The 27,311-nt window shown below is 48.0% G+C and overlaps 1 protein-coding gene across 2 annotated transcripts in view; it reads right to left on the bottom strand.

The window, feature by feature from the left end:
• Positions 1–27,311, bottom strand: part of USP5 (ubiquitin specific peptidase 5) — a 1,083,475-nt gene that overhangs the window by 69,333 nt on the left and 986,831 nt on the right. For both annotated transcript variants that reach the window (XM_069650637.1, XM_069650636.1), the window contains exons 16-18: positions 1,428–1,571; positions 508–653; positions 271–424 (exon numbers count right to left, since the gene is read on the bottom strand). In XM_069650637.1, coding sequence (XP_069506738.1) covers positions 271–424; positions 508–653; positions 1,428–1,571 — 444 coding nt within the window. The remainder of the gene's footprint in view (positions 1–270; positions 425–507; positions 654–1,427; positions 1,572–27,311) is intronic.

Genomic DNA, 27,311 nt, shown 5'->3' with positions numbered 1-27,311 from the left:
GCATGGATGTCATGAGGATTCTGTGGGGAAACAGACATGATCAAATATTCTAACAGCAATACCTGTCCACAGAAGTTTCCATGGAGCACAAGAAAAGCTGAAATTTACTCTGCATCCCTTAAACATAAAAAGATCAAACTGAGAGCGCTACATGGGATCTTTCAGTAACTTTTACGTCCATCTTGGTTGCCATTGCATAGATTAACAAGGTGCTCAAGGTACATGTCTGGCAACAAAACCTTAGGTGGTGGTAAAATCAAACATACTTACTTCCTGGTCCATCCCGTACTTTAGGCCCTGTAGGAACAGATTCTGAGATCGATTCAGCAACCGAACGACCCTCTGAGATGTCCATGGCTGCTTCTGCATCTAGGTCATCAATGTGACTAAAAATCCAGTCCACCGCCCGTTCCAGGCTGTTGCACTGCAGAGGGAAAGGAAGAGATGGCGGTCACCTACTTGTCACGGGACATGCGTAGTACTTAAGAATGTGACGGAGGAACGTACCGTAGATTTGAGCGCTTTGATAGCCTGCTCGCGGGAGAAGCCCATGGAGATGATGGTGGCGATACCATCCTCGTTTGGAGGCTCGACTGAGGCACTTGTAGAACCAGGGCCACTGGATCCAGGTAGCACCAGTGGATTTGCAAAGTCTAAGCAAGCAAAAGGAATACAAGCAAAAACGGACACTGAAACTGGACCAACATTAAGATGGCAATAACAAGTGCTCACAAATGGCAAACCTTGACTAACAACTGCAGATTACCGTGCAATGCAAAGTTTCCATGTTTGGTGTTTGCATAATTAAATTAACTCACCTTGAGTTATTAGGGTAATCCAGACGTGGACCCCTTGCTCACTGCTCTTAGAGAGGCACAGCTACCACCCTACTGATGAGGCCCAACCAGGCCGAAACGCATGTCTGGGGTTACTGTCGGTACTCTTGTTCAGAAGAGAATTGCCTAGCATTTTGGTGCTGGACTTCCCCAGGACAGTACAAAGACTGATATGTTATGGATATGTCTCCTCTGTGAAAGCGATAGTGAGCTAAAGATTCTGGCTAAGACTCTCAAAACCGGGACTAATGGCTGTCAGAGGGACTCCCAGCACCCACCCCCCTTGTGTTTGCATGGTGTTTCTGAACACAGGAGTAAGGGCATGGGTCTGGCAGTGGGATTAGAGAGGATCATAGACTCTTCCATCCAGAAAATCATACTTTTTGTTTTCATTAAATATGGATATATTCCCCACAAATCTGCACTATGCTATCTAAGAGTTACTGATCTAGGCCTGATCCTGCCAGGATTACTTTTTCAACATTGACTTGCTACTGGATTAAGAGACGGAATGTTAGAATACAACTATGAGCAAGCGCCTAGTTTACAACAGATAAGCGGAGGGGTGCATGCAAGAACAAGTAGATTTACCTGGATCTTCCATGTGAGACATCACCCAGTTCATAGCAGCCTCAACACCGCTGTTGCCAGTGTAGTAGACTGCCTTCCGGCAAGCCTCCATGGGGAACCCCATCTCCACCAGCTGAATGATCACAGACTCGTCCAACATGGGTGCTGCAAAAGATGGGAGGGAAGGGAGCAGAGATGAATGCCAGTGACCTGAAGACAGCCACTTTCCCAAAGACCTACTGCTGTCTGACATTTTTCTGCACCCTTTTTTGCAAGCCCTAGTGCTCTCTTTTTAGTCCCAACCCCCAATAACCCTACCAATTTTCCACTGACAATCTGGACAGTCCTAGCCTGTATGTTCATTTACAATACAAAGTCCAGTGGACGGAAAACAAAACAATTACATTGATGGTGATTCCAGTACTCCTAGTCCTTGCTCTTCCCGCTTCACTACGGTTGGGCAGGTCAGTGCCACAGGCTGGACAGGAAAAGGCTTCTCCAAAAGAGGATGCAGTCACTTTTAAAGTGTTAGAATGAGGCCAGTAAATGAGAGCATCACGGTTGTGTGCCCAGCCCCACCAAACAGCACTTCCAGTTCCATCGGTTTTTTCACTGTGGAGGTAACATATGCATAGAGAGGGACGGTTGGGTGGGCGCTGTGAAGGAACGAGCGCAAGCAGCAAGAGTACCGGAATCCCCATGAAGGTAATTATTTGTATCCAGTGTACGGCTCTACCGTCCTCCCAACTGGTTGGGAAACCAGAGTGTGCAGATCCATGTACTATCCACGTAAGCATAGTTTCTTGAAGAAGCATTAAAAGAATAGTGCTTAACAAAAGCAAAAGGAGTAGCCCATGTGGCTGCCCTAAAGTTCTCTGTGAGTGGGACATGTCGCTGGAAGCCCCCTTATGCTGGCTTAGTGCTGGTCAAAACAGTGTGATGTCTTTCCGGGACCTGCAGGCCAGATATCTTCTTAGCTTTAGAAATGCTAGTGTTGGTAGCTTTAGCTGCCTTGTTTATAAGTGAAACACCACCATCGTTAATGAAAAGATGATCATATGTCCTGAAAGAACCAGTTCTGTCCAGATCAAATTTGAAAACTCTTGCTTTCTCGAAATTGTGCTTAGTCTTCTTTGCAGTGGAATTATTAGGTCTAGGACGGAACGCCGGCAAAACAATCTCCTGATTCAAATGAAAATTAGAAAGAATCTTGGGAATGAAAGATGGAACAGTTTGGAAAACGACCATATTCTTATGGTAGATAATATAAGGATCCTCTGGAGAAGGCTTGAAGACATCTTACTCTTCTTGCTGAAATAATGGCCACTAAAATGGATGTCTTCTAAATAAGAAGGTCCACTATGCAAGAAACCAAGGGTTTGAATGGAACAAGTTACTTACCTGTAACTGTTGTTCTCCAGCATGGGTCTGGCATGGATTCACATGTTCATGAATAAAGAATACATAGCAGTACATACATACACAACCACAGGAGGTGGCAAGGCTCATGAAAAGCAATTACTCTTACCTCCGGACCAAGCACACCTTGAAGCGAACAGGTTGCGTAGTACTGCTTGGCCGGCCCAGGACTCCTCTTTGGAATCCCTGTCGACGCAGTAGAATCATGTGAAGGTGTGCGTAGACCTCCATGTAGCAGCCCTGTAGATGTCCAGCCGGGGCAAACCAGAGAGGAACACCGTCGTCGCAGCGATCACTCTGGTAGAATGGGCTCTCGGATAGCCAGGCAGCAGTCGGTTTGCCAACCTGTGACACTGCGTGATACAGCCGGAGAGCCACCTGGAAATGGAAGCCTTGGACAAAGCTTTCCCATGGGTCACAGGACTAAAGTTCATGAAAAGTCTTTTGGAAACTCTTTGTGCGTGCCACATTGAACTTCAGAGCATGTGCCACGTCAAACAAGTGCAAAGTCCTTTCGGCCGGCGACAAAGGCGTCGGGGGGGACAAACACAGGTAACACCAAAGGCTCGTTGAGGTGGATTCCCAACTGAAACTTTGGCATGAAGGAGGGGTGCGTCCGCAGCACCATCCTTGTCTCGTGGAAAGTCAGATAAGGCCGCTTGCAGGACAGGGCCTGGATCTCACCTAGCCGCCTGGCAAAGGTGACAGCCACGAGAAAAGCCTTTTTCCACTAAAGGAACCTGAGTGGGGCTTGATGCATAGGCTCGAAGGGGACCACCCATGAGCCTTGTCAGTACCACATAGAGTTCCCACACTGGGGCGGGTGCCTTCACCGGTGGGAACGATCTGAACAGTCCTTTCAGGAACTCCTTGACTAGACGGTGGGACCAAAGAGAAGCCCGTCCCAGAGACCTGGTGTAGCGGGAGATAGCCACCAGATGCACCTTGATGGAGGTGGGCGCCAGCCCCACCTTGGCCAAAGACAACAAGTAGGGAAGAATCTGAGGGGCTGTGACCCTCAGAAGGTTGATCATCTGCATACGGCATCAGGTCGTGAAACGATTCCACTTGTGCCCGTAGCACTTCAGTCAACTATGCCCAGGCCCTGGCAAGGACCTCCTTGCAGTCCGCCGGCAGCTCGTACCCACCGAACTCTAAGGCTGCAGGAGCCAAGCCTTCAGGTTCAGCGATCCTGGGTCATGGCGCAGGATTGCGCCTCCTTCCCTGGTGCATAGATCTGCGACCACTGGTAGCTTGACTGGAGGTGACGCTGCCAGGCTGAGAAGGTTTGGGTCCAAAATCTGCCTCGGCCATGCCAGGGCGAAAAGGATCATTCTGCACCAGCACCGTTTCAGTTGAATGAAGACTCGAAGAAGGAGTGGCAATGGAGGGAATGCGTACAGGAACAGGCCTTCCCATGGTAAGGAAAACGCATCCCCATGCTCCTCGGCTGGTGCAACCTTCTGGCGAATCTATGGCACTTGGCCGCCGTTGCAAACAGGTTGATCTGGGGTCTGCCCCATCTGAGGAACAGGCTGTCCGCTTGATCCTGTCAAAGCTCCCACTCGTGGCAAGAGCGTAGTTGGCGATGGTGTTCTTGACTCCCGCCAGGTGAAAAGGAATGAGGAATATCCCTCGGTGACGGCCCAGTGCCATAATTCCTGCGCCTTTCTGGAGAGAGCTGGGGATCTGGCGCCCCCCTGCTTCCTGATGAAGAACATTGTGGTGGTATTGTCTGTGAAAACCCTCAACACCTTGCCCTTGAGGGATGGAAGGAACGACTTGAGGGCCCAGAAAACTGCCCACAGCTCCAGGATATTGATGTGGAGGTCCCTCTCCACCGGTAGCCACATGCCTCTGGCGTTGAGATGTCTGGGTTGGGCTCCCCAGCCCTCCAGGGAGGCATCCGTGGTGACCGTCTCTTGGTATGGTGGACTCTGGGAATCTGTGCTCCCAGCAATGTTGGAGTGCAAGCCCCACCACCTTATCACTCGACGGAACTCCTCGCCAAGCACAATCCTGTCTTCGAAGCTTCCGGACACCTGGACCCACCGAGCATCCAGAAATTCCTGAAGGAGGCGCATCCACAACCTGCAGGGCCTGATTAGATAGATACACGACAACATCATGCCGAGCAGTGACTTGGTCTGTACCGTGGTGATCTTCCGTGCCAAGAGCCGTTGCACATTGCCCAGAATGGCTGCTATTTTCTCCTCTGACGGGGCCGCCAGGCAGGAGACCGGGTTGAGCCTGGACCCCAGGAACAGCGTGTCCTCTGATGGAATCAAGCAGGACTTTGGATAATTAATTGAGAACCCAGATTCGTCAGCAGCTGGCCGGCCCTGTCCATGTGTTTGACCGCAAGCTCCCTAGACTTGGCCTGGATGAGCCAGTCGTCGAGGTACGGGTACACGTGTATCCCTTGCAGACGTTGATGGGCCGCCACTGGTGCCAGGCACTTTGTAAACTCCCTGGGCGCCGACTTCATACCTAAGGGGAGGGCCTTGAATTGGTAGTGCTGAACTTGTACGATGAAGTGCAGGAACTTCCAATGCTTTTCGTGAAGGGGGTTGTGGAAGTATGCGTCCTCTAGATCCAGAGACGTCAGGAAATCCCCTTCCTCCAGTTGACCGAGCACATGTTGCAACCTGACCATCCTGAATTTTTGGGACTGGAGGTACTTGTTTAGCAGCTGCAAGTCGAGAATGGGCCTCCAGCCCCCAGTCTTCTCCAGTATCTGGCATAGACTCCGGGCACCCCGTTTCTTAGCATGGCCCGTACTTCCTCCAGGAGCTGAGGGATGCACTGCTCCTGCCGGGCCACTGGTGATATCCGCGGACACTTTTGCTGGAACTCTACAGTGTGTCCGTGGGCAAGAGCATCAGCACCCTTAAGTCGGTGGAGATCTTTTCCCACTCGCTGACTAAGCCCGCTAACTGGCCTTCCTCCGGGGTGCATGGGTGGGAACCCGACTGTCATGATTCACTCCCTTTGCTCCCGTTCCCACCACTTGGGAGCATGATTTGGGGTTTACAGTGTTGTGGTGAATTGGGAGCGCTAAATCCTTATTTTCCATGCTACTTCCCTTCCGGATCCATTCCAGGTTTTTGGCAGCCAGCATGCTGCTTTAATCAAAAGACTATGCTTCCCAGAATGCCTGGCCCACTGCTTCATCTCCACCCTTGCAGAACAAGGTTGGGTGGAGGATAAGCAACACTTGTGGCTGGCAGGTGCAGCAGGCAGCACACCGAGGCATTGTTAGATGGATTTCTGAACTCTGACCTGGTGGGCAGAGGTTCAGAAGGCCAACCTAGTTTCGTGGAACAAGATAACCTTCTGGACAAGCCAGACCAATCAAGGTAGCTTGGCAGCAGTCAAGACTAGGTCTCAGGAGGAGTGAGGGTGATTGAAAGACCTCACTGAGCACACAGAGTAAAGGACACTTACAAATCACTCCTAGTCAGGTGTAGTTATTTTAAAAATACAAGCACATTTATTCAAGGCCTTTGAACATCAACACAATAATGACAGTAATAATGATAAACCAACACAATTCTACTAAAATACATATATACAAGACCAAGGGCCCTAAAGGGATAAATGCACAAAATGGGTCCACAACCTAAAAAGAGAAGGAAGCAGGTAGTGTAAAGAGTCATTAGGCAATTCGACATCAATTATAGGCCTAAATGAAAGGCAGTCCAGTCCCTAAAATGAGGGGAGCCTATTGCTCAAATGTACTTGCAATGCTGATACACACGGTAGTGTAGATGGGCGAAACAGGGTCTCTTCAGGGGGCTGTAGCAGTTCAGGAAGGGGGGTGAAGCGATGAAGAATAAGTCCCCACTATTCGTGGAGGGTCTCCCCTGGAGGGCAGAACAGGTTCCAAGATTTGGGATTCGCACTAGCAATGGAAAGGAGAAGGGCCATCAGGGGCCATCGGTAAGGGTCATTAGTACTCAGCGCCCTAGGCAGACACCGGACCAAACTTCGGCAGTCGAGTGCACTTCGGTTGCAGGTTTGAATGCAGCAATTTCTGCATCTCTGTGGCTTTCAGTGGTGAAGCTGCAGTGTTGATTCCCAAACGGGACAGTGGCGATTTCTCTGCTCCTGGTGGATGGATCGGGCCAGTTTCACTGCAGCAGGCTTCAGGGGCAGGAGGGGCACAAAAGTAGTGCACCTGCAAAGTTCGTCACCACGGCTGGGTGACACAGTAACCGTGTGTACTCCGGTTTAGGTTCTCTCTTTACTCCAGACCTGGGAACGCCAAGTGTACGAAATTCGGTGTGAGTGCCGGGAACACACAGCTTACGGGATACCAAGTTTCAAGGGCCTCCTCGAACTGGTGGCGGAGACAGAGCAAAGGTCCTGCGCAAGCTGGTCAGCCCACTGATTGGCCCAGGGACACTTCAGAGAAGACTTACTTCTGCAGGGTTTGATGAAGGTGCTGAGAATAGTTGGTCCCACTAGTCCAATGGTTTGAAGCGTCTTCACAGACATAGTTCGATCAGATGCAGAGGGGTCCAGCGGGACGACAGTGGGCTCGGGGTGCCAAACCTTCCAGCGGGTCATCAGCGGCTTCTTGGTTTCAGGATACTTGGATCCTAGCATTCGTTCAGTGAGATTGGGGCCATCTCTTATCCAGAATGTCCTTCGCGCCAAAACGAAGAGGACCCAATGGAAGATCTGCTCACATACAGCTCAACATACGTGGCCCAATCACAGACCACAGTGGTCCCAGAGTGCCTCGCGGGAAAATGCATGCCCAAATAAGGACTGACCCGGGTCGACTCGACCTGGGGAAGGTGAAGGCGCAAGATGGCCGAAGGACAATACAAATAACTTCGTGGCATGGCCATTTTGGAGCCAGGCCACCTATTCGTGCCAAACATGGTTAACATGGTTTGCATGGCAAGAAAGGGTTAAAAATACACGGAAAGATAAGCTGCCACCAGCCCTGTCCAAGGCACATCTGTACTACTCCGAAAAATCCCTTTGAGTGTGTCTATGGCTCTTGGAAATGACTATAGGACCCAAGCGCACTGTACTGTAAGGTACCTTTTGCACTTGTAACATGTTGCAGAAAAGTTGCAACACTTGCAAGGCCTAAGGGAAACAAAAGACTCCCAGTACTGACTGTCTTTAAGGGCATGTCAGTTTCCCCATAATAAAGTGAGCAAAAAGCCCAGGAGTGCAGCAGAAGGCTGTGCTCCCCTGGTAAACTCAAATGTTGGGGGATACACAACTGGAGGGAAAATTACACATATAATGGAAATCTTTCCCAACAGGCATGTGCTCGTTTGTTTAGCAGCTTTAAAAGCCCCTGTTTGCTTCAGTTCAGCGCTGGTCATTGATGCAGTGTTCCAGTTTGTGACTGGTCCCTTGTTTCTGGTTCTTAGCTTAGTGCCTTGGTTCCTAGTTTCTAGTTCCTTTTCCCTGAATTTCAAATGTAATGTGCTTATTAGTGTTTTCAGCTTCCTGGATTCCCTATCGGTCTTCCACTGTTTTGCAGGCAGCACTTCCCAGTGCTTTCCCTTTTCTGTGCAGCCCAGTTTGCCGGTGTTCTATATTTCATTGACTTTGCCCTAATTCTGCTGTGAAACCTTGATCCTTTAGCCTCTACTCGTTTATATATTTGGCATATTGCATTTTTCCCTGTATGGGGAGGGGGAGGTTTTGCCTTTGGAATTTCGTATTCCCTCCTTCTGTTCCTCTACTTCCACTTGGAATCTATTCCAGGTTTTCCCTTGCACTTCTCCATTTATTTCCTATTGATTATTAGGTGTGGTGTGCAGTTGTATCCAGCTCCCGTGTGAATGCCTATTTTTTCCTCACTATTCTGTAATCACTAGTTCTACACTTTCCCCTTGTCATAAGTCCTATGCATTAAGTTATCCTTCCATTGCTATTATAGCCTTTCGCTTTGCTCACATTTCAGGTAGAATTTCTCGTCCTCGTGAGTATTGTCTTTTAAGTTACCTTATACAATACCATCAAGGGTGTTAACTCACAGATCCTGTCGTTGCTTGCCCTGTATGTGGGCTTAGGACTTTCAGTACCTGTAACAGCAGTTGTGGGTAAGGAGCTTGCCGACTTTCTTTGTAATTATAAGGAGCTTAAGTGCTTACCCAACATCCCTTTTCATATATTTGTATTGTTATCACGCTCTACTTGCACATCCTGGGTTTTAGTGTACATGTGTCTTGGTTCCTGTGTGCATGTCATTTGACTCAAAGCTATTCACCGTGTGATCTTGTGCACATTTCCCTCACCGTATACACTGCCTTTGTCCTCTCATGACACAGATGTACTGGCCGGTTCAATCCTGCTTTGGGGCATGCCTGGCACCTTGGGAGCGACAACGATGGTGGCCACCTCCGAACGTCTTCGAACAACCCCTGGGTCGTGGAATGGGAGGGTTGGCGGTACAAGGATGATCCCGCGCCAAAACCCTTCGATGATCTCCCGGATTTTCCTCCTGAGGCACAAAAGGAAGGCCAAAGCTACAGCAGCGTTCCTATGGCCCGGGCTGTCTGCATGTCGCTCTTGATAGCCTACGACGACTCGTCAACAGCCTTCCCAAAGAGAATGTCTCCATCGAAAGGCATGTCCAGGGCCCTCGTCTGAACTTCTTGCCAAAAAAATGGTGGCTTTCAAGCAGCGATGATGAAGGAGGCAGACACCGTTCCCCATCTGTCGGAAACCCTGTGTCCGCAATGTCCAGGGCCATAGTGATGGCATGGTCCGATGCCACTTCGCCCTCCTGGAGAATTTCCAGAGTCTCGACCAGCTTGTCGTCAGGGAGAAATTCCAGCAGCTGGGCCATCCTATACCACAGCTGTCATACCTGGCTATGATTGCCAGAGCATTCGCTGCCTTGACCGCCGTCACCGCCGAGTAGATCACCTTTCTACCCATGGTGGCCAACTTCTTTCCCTCACTGTACGGGGGAACGGAGGCCGAAGATGATGGATTCGATGATTTCTTCCTCGCAGCCACCGAGACCACCAAACCCGCGGGAGGGCTGAGATCGCAGGCACTTGGGTGCCGACTCCGGCACCCAGTATTTCCTCTCCAGCCTGTCTCTTCACTGGGGCTGAGGTGGGATTCCTCATGAGTGCCAGGCTCTCATCCCAGACGTTGTTCAGGAGAGGCACTGACAGAATGGTTTTCCTCTTCACTTCTCTGTGCTGATCAAGGAAACCCTCCTTCTTGGTCTCTTCTGGCGTCAGCTGGACAAGCTCAGATGCGTGGGCGACCATGGCATGGAGCAACCCAACTTCGTCTGGTGAAGAAGCTCTCGGTGGAAGCGAGACGCCGCCGTCGTCATCCGCATCCTTCATCACGTCCTTCCCTGTGTCCCTAGCGGGTGTAGGGCACATGAGGAGGCGGGGGATTCTGTTTCCTCTTCTTCGCCGGGGAGGCCGGATATCACCGGGCCAGCGTCGGGGGTACCGTCAGCATCCTCCTCTGGATCTCCGGCACAAACGTGTGGAGAGTTGATAGTAGGTCCAGCGCTTAAATCGTAGTCAGCTCTGCGTCGTGGTCCTCCTTGACGATTTCACTGTCATCTTCCTCAGCATTTCTGCTGTCTTTGTCGTCATTCCCTCCATCCTCCAAGACCATGTGAACGGATGCCATGTCCTCTTTGTCTGAAGAAATATCTGTGCCTTGGACTACTGTAGAGGTCTCCACTGCCCCCCCTTTTTTGCATCCTGAGGGGTCAGAGCCGGGCTCATGGCTGGCATCCTTTTCTATGGTGTCTTCTCCATCGGCTTGGCCGAAGCCTCCCCCCTGGCCTGGGTCAGCCCCTTTCACCTTTGAGAGGGTGGCTGCCACCAGCTTGACTGTCAAGGACAGCTTCTCCTGGACCACCTGGGTCTTTAGGGGAAGGTCGGCCACCTTACCCGGCGCCTTGGCCTTCTCTGGCTTCTCCTGCAGCTTCCCAGGGTTAGCCAACTTCCTTGTCGAGGAGGGGCTGGAGCGATGGCTTGAGACGGAGGCAGATGGCGATGATGATCGCGCCCTGCTCACCCACTAGCGCGGTGACCCCCGACGGAATCGCAGTGCTTGTTCTGGTCTTCTGGCATGCCTCACCCACAACGAGCCGGTCCTAGGAACGGGCTTCTTTGTCGCACGGAGTAGAGGCCTTGGCGCTGAGCCATGCTGCCAATCTGCTGTGCCGATCCTTGATGGTGCATTTGGTGAATCCAAGGCAAATTTTGCAATCTGCCTTGTGATCTGAATGGAGACAGTAGAGGCACTGGGAGTGTTTGTCCTCCACAAACGCATTCCTCAATCCGTAGCTCGAGCAGCGCTTGAAGAGAGAACCTCCATCCTTCTCCAACATGGTCCGGCGTGTGGTATAGGCCCGATGGCCTTCTGGAATATTCGATGAAAACTCTTTCTTGCCCTTGAGGGGCGACAAAAGACGCCGACAAACTGATCACTGCTTGCTGGTCAAAGGAACGAAAGAGCACACATGCCCTATTAGATAAAAATTTAACTTTTTACTGAAAAAGCACGGAAAATCATAGATAAGCTCATGGAGCAAAACATGAGGACTCCCAAAACTTGAACGTGCAGTAAAAATTTGAAAATGGCTGCCAGAGGAGGGGTTTAGGAAGAGGGCAGTCATTGGCTGGGGGCAGTATGACCCAGAGTTCAGTGATTGGTTCAAAGGAGAAAAACAGTCTGTAAGTGAAACTGATTTTTCTTTTACCGAGGATTCCCAGCCTGATGACAGGAAATATTCATGAGCATGTGAATCCATGCCAGACCCCATTGCTGGAGTAGATCAAATTGCTTATGCAGAATTGCTGCCTGTTAAGATGAATTTCCAAAATCAGCGCTGGTGTGAGGATTTTGGGAGGCCAGCATATTTAAGGTAAACATAGAAGACACTGACAGGTTGGCCAAAACCCAGACAAGGTAAGGTAGCCAAGCAGCCAAGGCTTATTCTCAGGAAAAGTATGAGTGGTCTAGGACAACAAGGAGTCCACACAGAAAGACCAGTAATTCCAGTTAGACCCTAATTATATAAAAATACAGAAATTACACCTATTCTTAGCATGTGAATTTAAGTAGATGCACAAGTTCCAGAAAAAATTACAGATATTTATTAGGTCTTTAGTTACTCAATGAGGATACAAAAATCACAGGTAAGCATTGTCACACAAAACCTTATAACACATTTATGCACATTCACCATTTGGAGACTAGAATTGCATACAGGTGAGTAGTCAGATGCAAGGAAAATAGGCAGAACGCTTCAGAATAAACACAGCTTCCTTCAGTCTTATAAAGTCCAATCCTAAAATGGTGGGGGCCTTGTGCCCAAAAGTCACTGGTTCCAACTTGTAATTTTATTTAGAAAGAATACAGTGGGCTGAGGTGGTGATTATAGCAAGTTCTCAAGTTTAGATCAAAGTTCAGATGAGGACTCAACTCAATCAACACAGTAGGATAGGCCTATAGGGAAGGATTTTTATCCCAGGTTCCACCACCAAAAGGTCAGGTAAGAGCGACTTATGGTCAGGACTTTACACCCAATGTTACCGTATACTGGGATGGGGGGGAGGGATGAAACAGGAATGTTAACTTACCCTTCTGACTCCGATGCTTCCAGATACCACTGCAGATGTTTCGGAATCCACTGGGGACACAATTTACTGCGCCTGGTCCAGATTAAGGTGGCCCAGGGGTGCAGAGGTAATGTTCGCAGTACCCAACAAACGATTCCAGACAGCTTCCAGATGAAGACCCACATGTGGAAGGATGACTAGCAAACCACGTCAGGGCAACAGACCGGATTGAAGAAGAAATGGTCCAACAAAAGTCATCAGTCAGGCCATGACCGGCGATCGTACAGCGGAGAACAAAGCACAGCTTACTTGGAGGGAAATAGCTGTAAATGCAGAAGGGGGCACCTTGTGGCATAAGATGAAGATCTGCAAAGTTGCAAGGCTCTACTCTAGCCCAGGAGAGAGCTGGTTAGTCCACCGGTTGCTCCAGGGACACTTACAAAGGCTCAGAATGCACAGATTCTGGAGCAGGGGTAGAGCCTGGTTGTTCCCATCGGTCCAGTGGTTGAAGCACCAACTTATGACTTCTTTAAATCAGGACAGAGGGGTAGGGCTTCATCGGGACAAGACTGGAGTCTATGCAGGGGTAGCCTTCGGGTCGTCAGTGAGCCGTTAGCCTTCGTAGAAGTGTTGGCTCCAATGGTGTTCTGCAAAACCGGAGTCCTTTTATCCAAGATTCAGGCAGGGAGCAGGCCCACCGATGGTAAGGAGATGCACCATTCAAATAGCAATCAATTGTCCAATCATGGACTACCACTAGTCATCACATTGTTTAGCAACAGAGCTATGGACGACAGACAGACACACACACACACACCATTTCCTCACATGATAAGGTGGTACAAAGCCAAAGAGCTATAGGAGTAAAGAACAAGCGGGATGGCCATTTTAAGGGTCTAGCCAGCTTTAGTAGCCATTTGCGGTAAATGCAAAAGTGCATGAGTAAAATAACAAAAACTATAAAAAAAATATCACAGCTACCACCAGCTTGTTTTAGGCACATTGTCAAAGTAACCACACAGCCATTATATACAAAACAAAATGACATGCATTACTTACCATAATAGCATTTCTGATGATTCTATCTGCTTAGATTCACATGCTGTGCATACAGTCCGATATCTAGTGGTAATCGCAGAGTATTGCATCTTGTCTTTCGAGGATCGAAAGGGGACATTGACATGGGCGTGCTTGTAACACTATCCTTAATGTGACGTGTAGTGTCCCCAAGATCCCTTACGCGTCGAGATCCCTCTTTTGTTTTTTCTGCCATGAGGGAGCCTCATGACTAACGTGAGTGAGTACAGATAGAGAGCGAATAGTAAGGCATCTATGTTCCTTCTACTCCGAACGGGGAGGAAGGGTGGGCGCATGTGAATCTAAGCAGATACAAGCATCAAAAATGCGATTACAGTAAGTAATGCATGTCGTCTGATGCTTGTGAATCTGCTTAGAGTCACATGCTGTGAATAGACTAGCGAGCAGTACCCAGAGTTGGAGGTGGGGTGTGAGAAGGAACAGTAGTAAAGAGATGTCTTATTACCGCTTGTCCCACCTGAGAGTCTGACCTATAATAAGCATCTAGGCAGTAGTGTGTGAATAGAACTCCAGGATGCTGCTTTGCAAATGGATTCGAGAGGAACATTTGTAATGTATGGAAGCCCCAGTGCCCCAGGTAGAGTGTGCTCTAAGCTTGAAGGGCAGATCTCTTTCAGCAAGAGTGTAGCAGAGTGTGATGCAGTTTACAATCCACTTTGAGGTGGCAGATTTAGGGACATGGTGCCCCTTCTCCAGCTGCCACTGAAACGAAAATCTGGTTTGTCGTTCTTAGTCGTTTTGTTTTTTCCAGATAATATATGACTGCCCTGCGTACATCAAGTGTGTGTGTGTAGGCTTCTTTCTGCCACACTAGTTGGGTTTGGAAGAAGGTGGGTAGTTCAATTGATTGGTTCACATGTAACTTTAAAATGAATTTCGGCTAAACCTTGGGTGAGTGCGCAAAACCACCTTATCTTTGTGAATTGTGACAAATGGGTTTTGAACGGAAAGGGCCTATAATTCACCAACTCTTTTAATTGAAGTGACTGCCACCAAGAAGGCAGTCTTAAGTGAGAGCCTTAAGGCTAGCCTTATGCATAGGCCCAAAGGGAGATCCCATTAGCCTAGTTAATACCACATTTAGGTCACATCCGGGAGCTGGGTTCGAAATAGGGGGATGAAGTACTTTAACCCCTTGCATAAATGCCTTGATCACTGGGATCTTCAACCACGACACCTTCCTTTTGGAATGTAGTGTATGCTGAAAGTGCAGCCAGGTGGACCTTCAGACAATGAAAAACCAGACTCGAGTCCAGTAGATGAGTCAGGTATAAAACAATGTAGGTAGGTGAGCAGTCACTGGGATTGATGCTCTTAGAATGGAACCATATAACGAAGCGTTTGCATTTATTGCAATAGCAATGTCTGGTGTTAGGCTTTCTTGTCTATTTAAGAATATCCATACATCTCTGAGGAAGTTGGAGGTGCCCGAACTCTATGACCTCAGGAGCCAGGTTGCTAAATTGAGAGTTTGCGGGAAAGGGTGGAGAGTCTCTCCTTTGTCCTGTGAGAGCATGTTGTATGGGCAAGGTAGCGTCATTGGAGGAGAGACTGACATCGCCATCAGATGAGAGAACCATGGTTGGCAGGCACACATGGGGGCTACCAGAATCACTGTGACTGGTTCCTGGTGCATCTTGCGCACTATATTTTTGAGTAGGGGAGTTGGGGGGGAAAATCATAGACCAATCTCCCTGACCATGTTATCCAGAGACCGTTCCCCTTTGAGTTGTTCTGGGGGTAACTGGAGGCGTAATTTTGGCATTGGGCATTCTCCAGAGCTGCAAATAAGTCGATCTCTGGGAAGCCCCATTCCGCAAAGACGTTGGAGACAATGGGTCTCATTTCCAGGTAGGTGGTAGTCATGGCGCTATTTGCGCCACGACTGCCACCAATAATGGTACTGTGTCCGGTTTGGTGCAATGGGATTTACCGGTCTAGTCAGACCTTGGCGGGACCAGTAAGTCCCCATTCACCAAACCATTCCCCATTCCCATTTGAGCCCCCATATACCTTGGAGACAATGGGCCCCATTTCGAGGTAGGTGGTAGTCATGGCGCTATTTGCGCCATGACTGCCACCAATAACGGTACCGTGTCCGGTTTGGTGCAATGGGGATTTACTGGTCTAGTCAGACCTTGGCGGGACCAGTAAGTCCCCATTCACCAAACCATTCCCCATTCCCATTTGAGCCCCCATAGGGCACAATGGGAATGAGGATGGCGCAAATAACGGGCCGGTGTATGCCAAGCCCGTTATTTGCGCCCAGGTCCCTTAACGGGTCCCGTCCTTAACACCTGGTCAGACCAGGCGTTAAGGAAGGGACCCGCTAAGGGACATCGTAGTAGGGCGGTAAGTGATTACCGGCACCGGTCTCCTTACCGGTGCCCTGTATCCCTTACCGCCCTACTCAAAATGAGGGCCAATGTCTTTGTGTAATTGCCATTCATACTCTGTGGGTAGTGGGACGTCTCTGCTGAGCACGTCTGCCAGAAGATTGAGTTCCCCTGGAACATGTTAAGACAGGAGGAACATTCTGTGTTTGAGAGCCCACTTCCAAATGTTCTGGGAGTTTGGATAGCCCTGGAGAGTGTCTGCCCCCCTGTTTGTTCAGGTAATACATGGCCGTGGTGCTGTCCGTGAGGACCAGTAGTCTTCCCCTGAAGTTGTGTATGAAAAGCCTTTAGGGCCTTGAACACTGCCAACAACTCCAACAGGTGTATGTGGTTGGACGCTACTGCTGGGGACCAAATGCCGTGCGATGGAGGTGAGCCCTTTCACCCCGTCAGAGATACATCCATAGTGAGAGTAAGCAGATTCACAAGCATCAGAAATAAGGATACAAAGTAGCCTGATTGCACTTCGATGTAAGGTGATGTATGCAATTCAAAAAATACAAACATTTGTACAGAGATATAGTCTCTTAGTACTGACAGTCTTTGGGACTAGTGCGTTTCCCCATAAGAATGAGCAAACAGGCAGGGGAATAACAAATTACTTACCCCTGTTAATGTTCTTTTTTGATGGATGTTCCTCCCACAGATTCCTTATCTTAGCTAGAGTCCCATAGCAGTAGGACATCACAAAGGAGGGAAGGAGCAAACTCCACAGCAACTATGTCATCACCTGTTGGAGAAGAGCTGTGCCAAAACGAGACTCATTTGGGGATACTGTGTCCAGGCAATATTGTTTTGAGAATGTGTGTATTGAAGAACACGTTGTGACCTGACAGATATCCTTTACAAGTACTCCTCTTAGAAGTGCTGAAGTATCATATCCCTAGTGGAGTGTGGCTTGAAGCCTACAGGAATCTTTTTACCCGGTATGGTGTAGCATTCAAAAAGTCAAAGCACTATCCACCTTGAAATGGATTGCTCCGTTATTCCTTTGTCAGTTTTCAGGCAGGTATAACCAATGAGCAGTTGGTCTGCTAGTGTGAATTGGTCTGTCGTGGCTATGTGAAAACTCATGGTCCTTTTGGGGTCGAGCCTATGTAGCCTCTCTTCCCCCTTAAATGGATGAGGAAGTGGATAAAAAATGGCAAACAAATTTTGTACGACAAGTGAAACTCTGACACAACTTTTGGAGGGAACAAAAGGTACACACCAAGAGTCACCTTGTCCTTGGTAAAGTGGCTTAACAAGATCAGGCGTGAGCTCACTCTTTGAGCTGGGGAAATAGCGACCAAAAAGGACGTTTTTTATGAGTGTAGACTTAGAGGACATGATGCAACGGCTCAAATGGAGAAGCCATAAGGAATATCAACACCAAGTTCAAATCCCATGCCGGTACCACAAAAGAGGCCTGAGGGAAGGTGTTACTCAGGCCTTTTAAAAATGGAACCATAAAGCGGATTGAGAAGTAAGACCCTTGTTCTGGTGTGCATTTAAAGATGGATTGCGCCGCTAAGTAGACACCTGAAGACCTTGTCTACTCTGGTTTCAGTAACTTACCTGTAACTATTGTTCTCCAGGATGGGGGGCGTGGCTAACCAGCCATGGACTAGGACATGCCTTTGTGTTGAGCTCCTGATGATCCGACATCCATTTGAGAAATTACGCTGGAAAAATGCTGCACGCACCTGGTAACTGAAGGAACGGGTGTCTGAACACACGCTCTGCAAGAATCCTGAGAGGCAAGTCCTTCGCGTCTATGAATCAAGAGATAAAAGACTTCAGTGGGCGGCCGTATGGATAAATTGTTGCCAAGATGGCGGACAACAAAAGGGAGCGTAATCGCAGCCCAGAGGAGAATCGAATCCTGCTGAAACACACGGATCGCAAGGAAGTTAGCTGCTAGTAGCAACGCATTGAAACCTTGCTCTATTTACTGTAACAATGAGGCGGCGCTCCCGGGATCGAATGAATGAAGCGACCAAAGATTGCAACAGTATCAACAGACAAACGCCGTATGCTGGCGCGGCTCCCAGTCGCTCACAAAGGCAGCTGTGTATGATGGACGCTGCGATCTGTGACACGAAGAGCGGACGGAAGTGAGATTGATGAGGGAGACACTGACCGCGAGTTACATATGCTTGAAGGCAGCACAGCCCCGAGCGCCGGTGACAGAAGCTGTTTACTTAAGCATGGAACACACGAACACGGTGTGCTGATGTCGAAACGAACGGGGCGAGATGCCCGTTTGGGTTCCTTTGTATTGCTGTAGTGCACTGCAAGCACGAAGTGGTGCGCTGTTTGAATCCGAATGCTGTTGAAAATTAGTGCCACCCGGAACGAAATGGACAATTGAACGAGGCGCATTGAGAAGCCTGCCTAATCACAACAAAGGCCTCAGAACTGACCCCCTTCCATTGCCGAGGTACTCAGTAAATGCAGACCGCTGGACTGCACAATGGCACCGCTGCTGAGAAGAAGTGCCACGTGAAATACAGTGGGAAATAGGTGCACGAGGAGTACTGGTGGTCTGCCCTTTATGAACTAATGCAACACTGTAAACTTTGAAAGAGGTTGGGACCTGCAGAGGACCCCTCCGACCCCAGCACAAAAGACGGGGGGGCATCGGGGGAGGACGCCCCTGAAGGAGAAAACCAACAGGTCCTAGCGGCCATAACGGACCTAAGGGCTAGGTGGGGCACGCTGATGGCGGAAATGCGGACAGCCCTGGAGAACAAAATAGATGCCATAGGAATTGAAGTCACCGAGCTGCGACAGGACGTCAGAGCACTGGCAGAAAGAACTAGTGGCCTGGAAAGCACAGTAAAGACTAACACTGACGTAAGCACGAACAATGTGAAGGAGGTCCATGTGCTCAAACAACAGGTTGCCAACCTTGAAAACAGATTGGAGGAAGCAGAAGGACAGGCAAGACGGAACACATCCGGGTGGTTGGTCTGCCAGAAGGAGAAGAGGGCCAAGACCCCACGGACTACGTGGAGAACATGATTCTGCAAGAAGTGGGAGCGGACAAACTCTCACAGGGGTTCACGGTTGAGCAGGCACATCGAGCCCTGATGAGGAAATCATGGCCTGGAGCTCCACCGCAGCCGATAATTGCGAACATTTTGAATTACAAAGACAGGGAAAAGATTCTGGAGTATTTTCATAAGGGCGGAACGATAGAAAGAGCCTCCTCTAAGATGACAGCATACCCTGACTATACTATGTTGGTGCAAAGACAGCGATACAGTTATGTGGCGGTTAAGAGAAAACTGCGTGCAGCGGATATCAGGTACATGCTATTGTAGCCAGCGAAGTTGAAAGTTCTGCACAAAGGCAGAGCGCTGTTCTTTGATACCCCAGAGGAAGCAGCGTCGTGGTTGGACTTACACGGCTGTCCGGCGCGAGATGAGGAACAGGATCGCCAGGAACACGATAAGTGAATATACTATATCATGTACACTGCGAGGATAAGCGGGTGCGGAATTCTAGTATAGCGCCTTGAGGTACTTGATAATGTGTAGCCCTTGGACTTTATGACTCTGTTGGACTGGAATATGGTGTATAGAAGCGCACATGAGAATGGGTGCAGTAGGCGTAGCAACTTTAAACAAATAGGAGCAACAGGATCGCAGCTACCGACCCCCGCGAATTAGTAGTAAGGCAGCCAATAGGGCGGCCTCACCCTGCTGAGCAGCGAGTACGGGCTTCGCCAGAAAGGGCTAGATGCGGGGGTGCCTGAGATCCAGGGATGGAGCTGGGCAACAGTTGGGGAGAATGTTGTTGGGGGAAGATAGGTTATTTCTATTGGATGTTCCTCCAATGTACTCCTCATCTTATGATATCTTCGTTTCCAGCTTCAGCCGCTTCGGAAGAAAAGTTATTCTCGGGAGAGGGTGCTGTGAATCGACACAGTCGATCAGATATCCCTCGAGGACTTCCATTTCGGTTGAAGTCATCGTCGAGTATATATAACACACGCAGCGCCCATTGGCTTCAGTTCTGTTTTTTTACACAACCCATATGCAGAATTAGTGCCTTCAATTTATCAGACTCTAAAAGAGCGTAAAGTTAAAGTTTAATGCCTGGAAATTCCACAGCGGGGTAGCTTGGGAGGGTCGACGAGGAATGCATGGGAGTAACATCCATTGAAAGAACGTTACCACGGTTAAGTATATTGTTCTTCGTATGGATTGTGTCCTCCCACGTATTCCGCATTTTATGCTAGACTCCCAAAGCACTATAACATTTTTGGAGGAGGGCCTCTGAATTTTGAATATTACTTGTCAAGAATGGAGCAAAGAATTGCCTTCACAAATCTTCCCTCATTGTTAGAAGTAGCTAGACAATAATGTCTTGTAAAAGTGTGGATGGTAGACCAGGTAGCTGCCTCGCAGATATCCTTTATCGGAACTCCCCTCTGAAGGGCAGAGGAAGTTGCCATTCCCCTAGTAGAATGAGCCCTTAAGCCTACTTGGGGCCTTTTCCAGCTAGCCTGTAACACTCTCAAATAGCTAGTGTTATCGATCTGAATAAGGTTTGTTTGATAACTGACAGACCTAGTTAATGTCCTGTATACCCAATGAAGAGTTGGCCATGCTGGTGTAATTTTGCCATTCTTGAAATATAAAAGCTTAGAGCTCTCCTTGGGTTGAGTCTATGAAATCTTTCCTCTTCCTTGCCAGGATGCGGTGGTGGATAGAAAGTTGGAAGCACAATTTTCTGTGCTAAATGGTAATCCGATACAATTTTAGGTAGGAATGTGGGTTTGACTTGAGGACAACCTTATCCTTGTAAAAGGTGGTAAACAGAAGTTTACAGGAGAAGGTCTGCAACTGACTCACCCTGCGGGCTGATATCACAACTAACAAAATAGTTTTGAAAGTTAGCAACCTTAATGGGGCAGGAATGGAGTGGCTCAGTAGGAGCACACACCAAAAACTTTAAAACCAATTTAAAGTCGGGACTCCCGAAGAAGGTGTAGGAGGAAACACATTTGTGAGTCCCTTGAGAATAAGAGTTATTAAAGAAATTTTGAAGTATGATGCCTCCTCTGAGGTGCGGTTGAATATGGAACGCGCTGCCATATAACCCTTAATTGTTTCAATCAGGAGCCCCAGGGTCCACATCCTTTTCTCTGCACCAGCTGCAGAACTTGTTTCAACGGCAGTGGTATAAGGATTTTGTTGCTGACCTTCTGGCCAAAAGAGAAATCTCCATTGCATCATCCGGAAGGTCCCCCAATTCTTACATCGCAACCTCTCCGAATCCATGCGTGAAGGTTGAGTGCCTTGATCTCTGAATGGAGAACCTGACCCTCCTTTCGCGAGAGAAGGTCGTCTCTTTGAGGAAGACGCATTGGAGGACAGATGGACATGTCCAGAAGGTCCAGGCATCACGTTCTCCTGGCCCAATCCGGGCCAATTAGGATCATGGATTTCCTGAACTTTCTCAACCTCCTGATCACGTGAGGAATGACAGGGACTGGAGAAAACTTGTACAGCAGTGGAAACTCCCAGTCCACCACGAACGCTTCTCCTAGCGTTCCTCTTGGGGGAAATTCCCTGGAGCAAAACAGTTCGTACTTCCAGTTGACACTTGTCGCAAACATTTCCACTTGAGGGGTTTGCCAAAGGGTGAAGATCTCTTGAAGGACTTCCTGAGCTAGTTCTCACTCGGAGGAGACTGTACTATGCCTGCTCGGAGCATCCGTCGCTGTGTTCTCCTTGCCGGCTGGGTGAACTGCTGACAGGGAGATTTCTTCTTTAATTGCCCAGAACCAGAACTGCATTGCCTCTCTGCACAGTGGCAGTGACCCTTCACCAACCTCTCTTGTGAGGTAGTACCTGGGCACTGTAATGTCTGTCATTATCAGGACATTCTTTAGCCGTTCAGAGGGCAGAAAGGCCTTCAGCGCTAGTCTGATTGCCCTCAGCTCCAAAAGGTTGATGTGTAGTTTGAATTTGGATGGAGAATAATGGCCGCTGACTGAGTTTGTTGGCGTGGGCTCCCAACCCCTTGAGTGAGGCATCTGTAACAATGGTTATCTCTGGCCATGGTTGCCATAAAGGTTGCTCTTAAGTATGTTGTCCTTGCAGGCCCAACACAGGAGATCCAGTGCGACCTTCCTCGGAACCAGTAGTAAGTCTGACATTCTGCCTGAAAACTGAGATCATTGTGTCCCGAGAGCCCATTGAAGGGATCTCATTCTCAGGCGAGCCTCTGGCACCAGGACAATACAGGATGCCATGTGGCCGAGCAACCACAAAAAGTCAAAGGCCGGAAGATGCTGCGCACTCTGGAATTTGGTGACCATCTGCAGAATGTGTTGAGCCCTCACCTCGGGGGGCGAGGCTTTTCCAAGGATGCATCCAGGACCGCTCCAATGAATTGGGAGCTTTTGAGATGTTATAATGTAGGACCTGCAATTGAGGGAGAAGCCCAGTTTGTGATGAGTGGCAGGGTAGGCTGAGATGTTCCAGGGCTTGTTCGAGTGAACATGCCATGATCAGTCAATCGTCCAGGTAGAGGTAGACGTGAATCCCCCCCCCACCCGATACTTGCTGCCACTACCGCCATTAACTTGGTGAACACCCTCGGGTGGATGTCAGCCTGAATGGCAGAACTTGGAACTGATAATGAGAACTACCATCGGCGAACCTCAGGCACTTTCTGTGCTTGTGATGGGTTGCCACATGAAATGGAGGGCCTAAAAGTTTGAGAAATAGTGACCACCCTGAACGTGTCCTTCCTGAGGAACTTGTTCAAGTATCTCAAGTCCAAGATGGTTCTCAGTCCTCCATTGTTCTTGGGGATCAGCAAATAGGGAGAATACCATCTGTTGTTCCTCTCCATTCCAGGCAGCTTTCTCTAGCGGGCTCAAAACTTCCTGCACACAAAGTATACAGGGAATTCGTTTTTATATAAAAATACGCCTCATCGGGGGTTTTAGACCTTCCCGTCAAAGTCCATTTACAATATCACACAAAACAGGAACAGGAATGGGGTCATTATTATGACTCTCATTACCAAAAAATATTTTTATGTTCCCTATTAGAGCCCTAGCCAGAAGAACACCCTCGCACTGTGAGGTGATCTTGCCCTAGGTTGCGGTGATGCAACAACTAACAAGGATAGAGAAGAGATGCTATCCCTCACTCTACAATGAGTAGTGAACCTTCGTAGTTTGCTCAATCTGGGACCCCATCCCAGAGGAGCATAAAAGATTGTGTTAGTGCGGTGAAACAGTTCACGGGGGAGTATTTGCAATATATTTATTCACCATCCGTGAGGTGTGCTCCAACCACCCACATAAAATGTGTGCAAAAGCTGTGTGGTTTTACAAAAGGTTAATAAAACTAATTTCCTTTGTGTTTTCTCATGTGCAACTATTCCTTTTTTGTACAGCCCATAAGGACTATACAAGTTATTGCATAGTATTTGGAGAGCACTTCGAAGGATACAGCATAAAACATTGGAGGCCAGTCATGAGTCATATAGACCCTTGGCATTCACAGTTAATTGTTGGTAAATGGCGCCTCATGTAGATTCGAGATGTCCCTGAAGTCTTGGGTCAACCGGTTTCGATTTGTTCAATTGGATCATCTTCATCAGGACCGATTTAGAGGCAGGAGTCCTCCATCTTTCAGAGCTGAGGGTACTCCATATCCAACCTAAAAGGTTAAGTTAGAAAAAGCCTGTTTAAGGCCAGGTTCTTTTTTGGCAATATAATATAACTTCAAGCATTATAAGCAATTGCTAAATGTGGGGTACATAGACCCTTGTTAACAATTGTCACCGACCCCCGGCATGTAAGGTGTACACCAAAACTAGAGAATGAACCCTTATTGCACCAGGAGCAGTTGTCAAGCTCAAATAGTGACATGTAGACAAAGTACCTCATAACACGTTCAGTCCCGGTTTGGTTCGCGTGTCATTCTTGCCAGCTCAATTAATGTGATCGATGGTGGTGGTATGGCGATGTCCCTTAAAACTGCAAGTTTAGTCCAGGAAAAATATTGCAGTGGGCTAGCTGTAAGTAAAGAAAAAGGAAAATGGCCTCTAAGTGTTTGTAGGAGCTAAATGCATTCCTTTAGATGGAATGTCAGTTCATATATGTACCATTAAAGAAGGTCATGTTGCATTGCAATGTTGTGTTTAATTATAAGCAGACTGATTTCTGCTGATACAGTGATGACCTCTGTTGTTCCAGGGGCTTGGCTCCTACAACAGGGATGGATCTGGAACGTACATTTAGCAGTGGATGATCCTTAGGTCTCTGTATAAAGGGGAGGAAGTAACCCAGGACTACTGTTTCTAGTGCCCATGCATCCGAAATAATACCTCGCCATTCTTTCAGATGCTGTGATAGTCTGCCTCCCACCGGGGTGTCGTGAGTCAAGATGTCACTGCTTGGCAGGCTTTGCACCTCTCCCGCGTCCTCCACAGAGGAATCTTCTTTGTCCTCTTTGACAAGCTTGTCCTCTCGATCTTCCAACTGAGGAATAAAAACAAAAGGAAAGGACCTACCCCTCAAGGATGATCCGCTGGGGTGAACTGGATGTGGCTGCCTGATGGCACCTATGGACTTGGCTGCCGCTTTTGAGGTCTGCAGATTTTCATGGCTTTCGTCAGCTTTACTACCAAATAAATAAATAAAGGGCATGTTGAGGAGTCTAGATTGTGCATCAGGTGCAAACCCTGACTTCCACAACCACGCAAATCTGCATATTACAGCGCATGGTGCCATGGCTCTGCCGATGCTGTCAGCAGAGTCCAGACCTGACTGAAGAGACTCGCACATAGCTTCTTTGCCATCTCTTATCAGGTTCATGAAGCCGCCTCTTTCCTCCTCTTCGGGGATGTGATCAGCCGTCATAGCTATACAGTCCCCATATAGAGTTAGCAGACTTTAATGCCAACGCTTCCAGTAGAATAAACATTGTTTGCCCAGGTATCAATATGTTTATCATTCTTGTCTGGAGGGATAGTAGGATACGCAGCTTGATTAGAGGTGGAAGTAGCTGCCTGGACCACTAAACTTTCAGGTGTCAGATTTTTGGGTCGCTACTGGATAGTCTATTCCTGGTGAGGTTTCTATTAACTGCAGGACTAGATTCCAGAACCTTCCAGTTTGCCATTACTCTTTTTTTGGAGTGCCACATGAAAGGGTTGTATCGGATCATTTTGTGGACCTTTGTCCAATATTTCCGTGAGTTCATCCTGCTTAAATGGTGGAGCAGGTCTATTCCATCCTAAAAAAATAAATACATTTTAAAAAAAATTAAAAAAAGAAAATCGATAAACCTAGTCATAAGACTTCTGTATGATGCATCAGCATGATCAGCCAGGTCTGGCTTCCCAAAGTGTAATTCTGGAGAAGTGTCAACACCACTAGCTGTTTGAAGAGAATCATGTAGCTCACGGACTCTGGTTTCCTACGAGATTAAACTTTCTGGAACATTAGGAGTATCCCTATGTATATTAGGAGTATCCAATTGAAGGCCAAAAGGTGGGGTGTCATCTGGCATCTCATAACCCACACATAGAGGTTAAAGACTTGAAAAAGTCCTTTTTAGGTAAAGGTTTTTTTCCTTTTCCTTTGGTTTTTGTGGTGAAGGCATTGATGACTCCACTGCTGGCATCTATGTCTTTTCTTAAGACTGTATCAACGATTTCAGCATTGATTGTGTCGACATCTGTGGTGTCTATGGTATTGACGACTTATTCAACTTCTGCTTCGAGGGACTCGACCCTCGACCTGACGGAGTCTTGGATGAGTTCTCGTCCCGTCGAGTACTCTAAGAATCTCAATAGGTTTTAGGCTTAAGACCCGGGCTCAAGGGCGAACAGGGTTTCTCCTTGGCCCTATGCTTGTCGTCGACTTTGTGCTTTGAGGAGGATGGGGCCTATTTCTCAAGGATTTTAACCATCCGTTGTCTGAAATATTCCGACTCACCTTTTATAGAGGATTTAGTCAGACAGACTAAGCCTCCTTTCTGAGAAGTATTTGAGGAACAAGAAGGAGAAGAGGGTGATCTACGATGCCCTCTCTGACTTTTTTGAAGAAGGACTGTCTGCTACTGGAGTGAGATTGCTTTTTTGATGTTATTTTGTGAGATTAATCTCTCGACTCATGGGACAACCCACATTTCGATGGAGTAGAAGGGGATTTTGAGACAAGCCAACCCGCTGGCAATTTAGCTTTACGCTCTTTTAGGGCCTTACCTGTCATCGACTGATAAGATCGACAGTCGGAGGTTTCACGCTTAACGCTCAGGTACCAGATGCATATTTTATTCAGGTTTGTGAGGGACATTTTGGTGCTGCATTTTAGTTACTTTCTAAAGCTGGTCTTTGAAGTAACAGGTGTCAAAGACAAGGCCATTTTGAAATGTTTTCTGATGACAACTGAAGCGCGCCGTAATTCTCAAACCTATTGCATACGCAGAAAAACGGAACTGAAGCCAACCGCCACTGCGCGTGGTATATGTACTCGATTACATCAACCGAGATGGAAGGCCGCTAGGGAACTGAACTACCTTTGTTCCGCCGACTCTCTGTGACTGCTATCCTAGAACAGCTGTTGATTACGGATTTGAATATTTCCTCAGAGGCAGACACGACGCGCGGCACGTACGCTACACTCGTAGGTTCTTTCCTCAAATGCTGACCGAGGTAAGCGTACCAACGAAACACAAAGGATTACAATTGTTAGTAAATTAATTTCATTTATATGGCGCACCTAACCCGAAGGTAATAATGGTCTGATTAATTACTTAGATTAATGTCACGCAACTGTCTTGGACCGTGCGCCTGGTTAGTATTAGTGAATTACCACGCGGTCTCCACGGTCATTACAACTAGGTTCTCTTTCGCGGGCGCGCAAGGAGCCGGCTGACAGTTACTTGTTCAAACATTAAACACCTCTGTATTATCAAGTAACTTGTTCCATTGCAATACTCTTTTGAAATAGTTCTTTTAAACTTTTTCTTGAAAACCTCAAAACTAAATAAACTTTTAAAATTACTCGAGTAGTATAACTGTTAGAACTTAGCTTTCTTCATCTGTTCTCAGCTTTCTGAAGAGGCACTTGCTTCTCTGTAGATTACTGTAGATCTTCCACTGCTGCTACTTCTGGACAATTATATTTCTAGGGAGATTAATTAACTTATTTACAGAACTATGGAAACTGTGACCTGTCCTTTGGGAAACTAGAATGAAAAGCAGTTTAGAACTCTTTGAAGAATTTCAAACTACTTTACCACCAGGCACAGCCAATCACTGCTGCAGAGCTAAGCCTCCATCATGCCCTGGGGAAACAAATGTTTTCTGAAAGCCACATTAAGGAAGAATTTCACATTCTCAATCAGTGAGCGCCAGAAACTAGACTCATTCCCAAACACTAG

The sequence above is a fragment of the Ambystoma mexicanum genome, chromosome 3p, assembly GCF_040938575.1.
Source record: "Ambystoma mexicanum isolate Mex_15411 chromosome 3p, UKY_AmexF1_1, whole genome shotgun sequence".
Lineage (NCBI taxonomy): Eukaryota > Metazoa > Chordata > Amphibia > Caudata > Ambystomatidae > Ambystoma > Ambystoma mexicanum.
The sequence above is the reverse complement of the archived record's forward strand: the minus strand, read 5'-3'. Positions and strand labels throughout refer to the sequence as shown.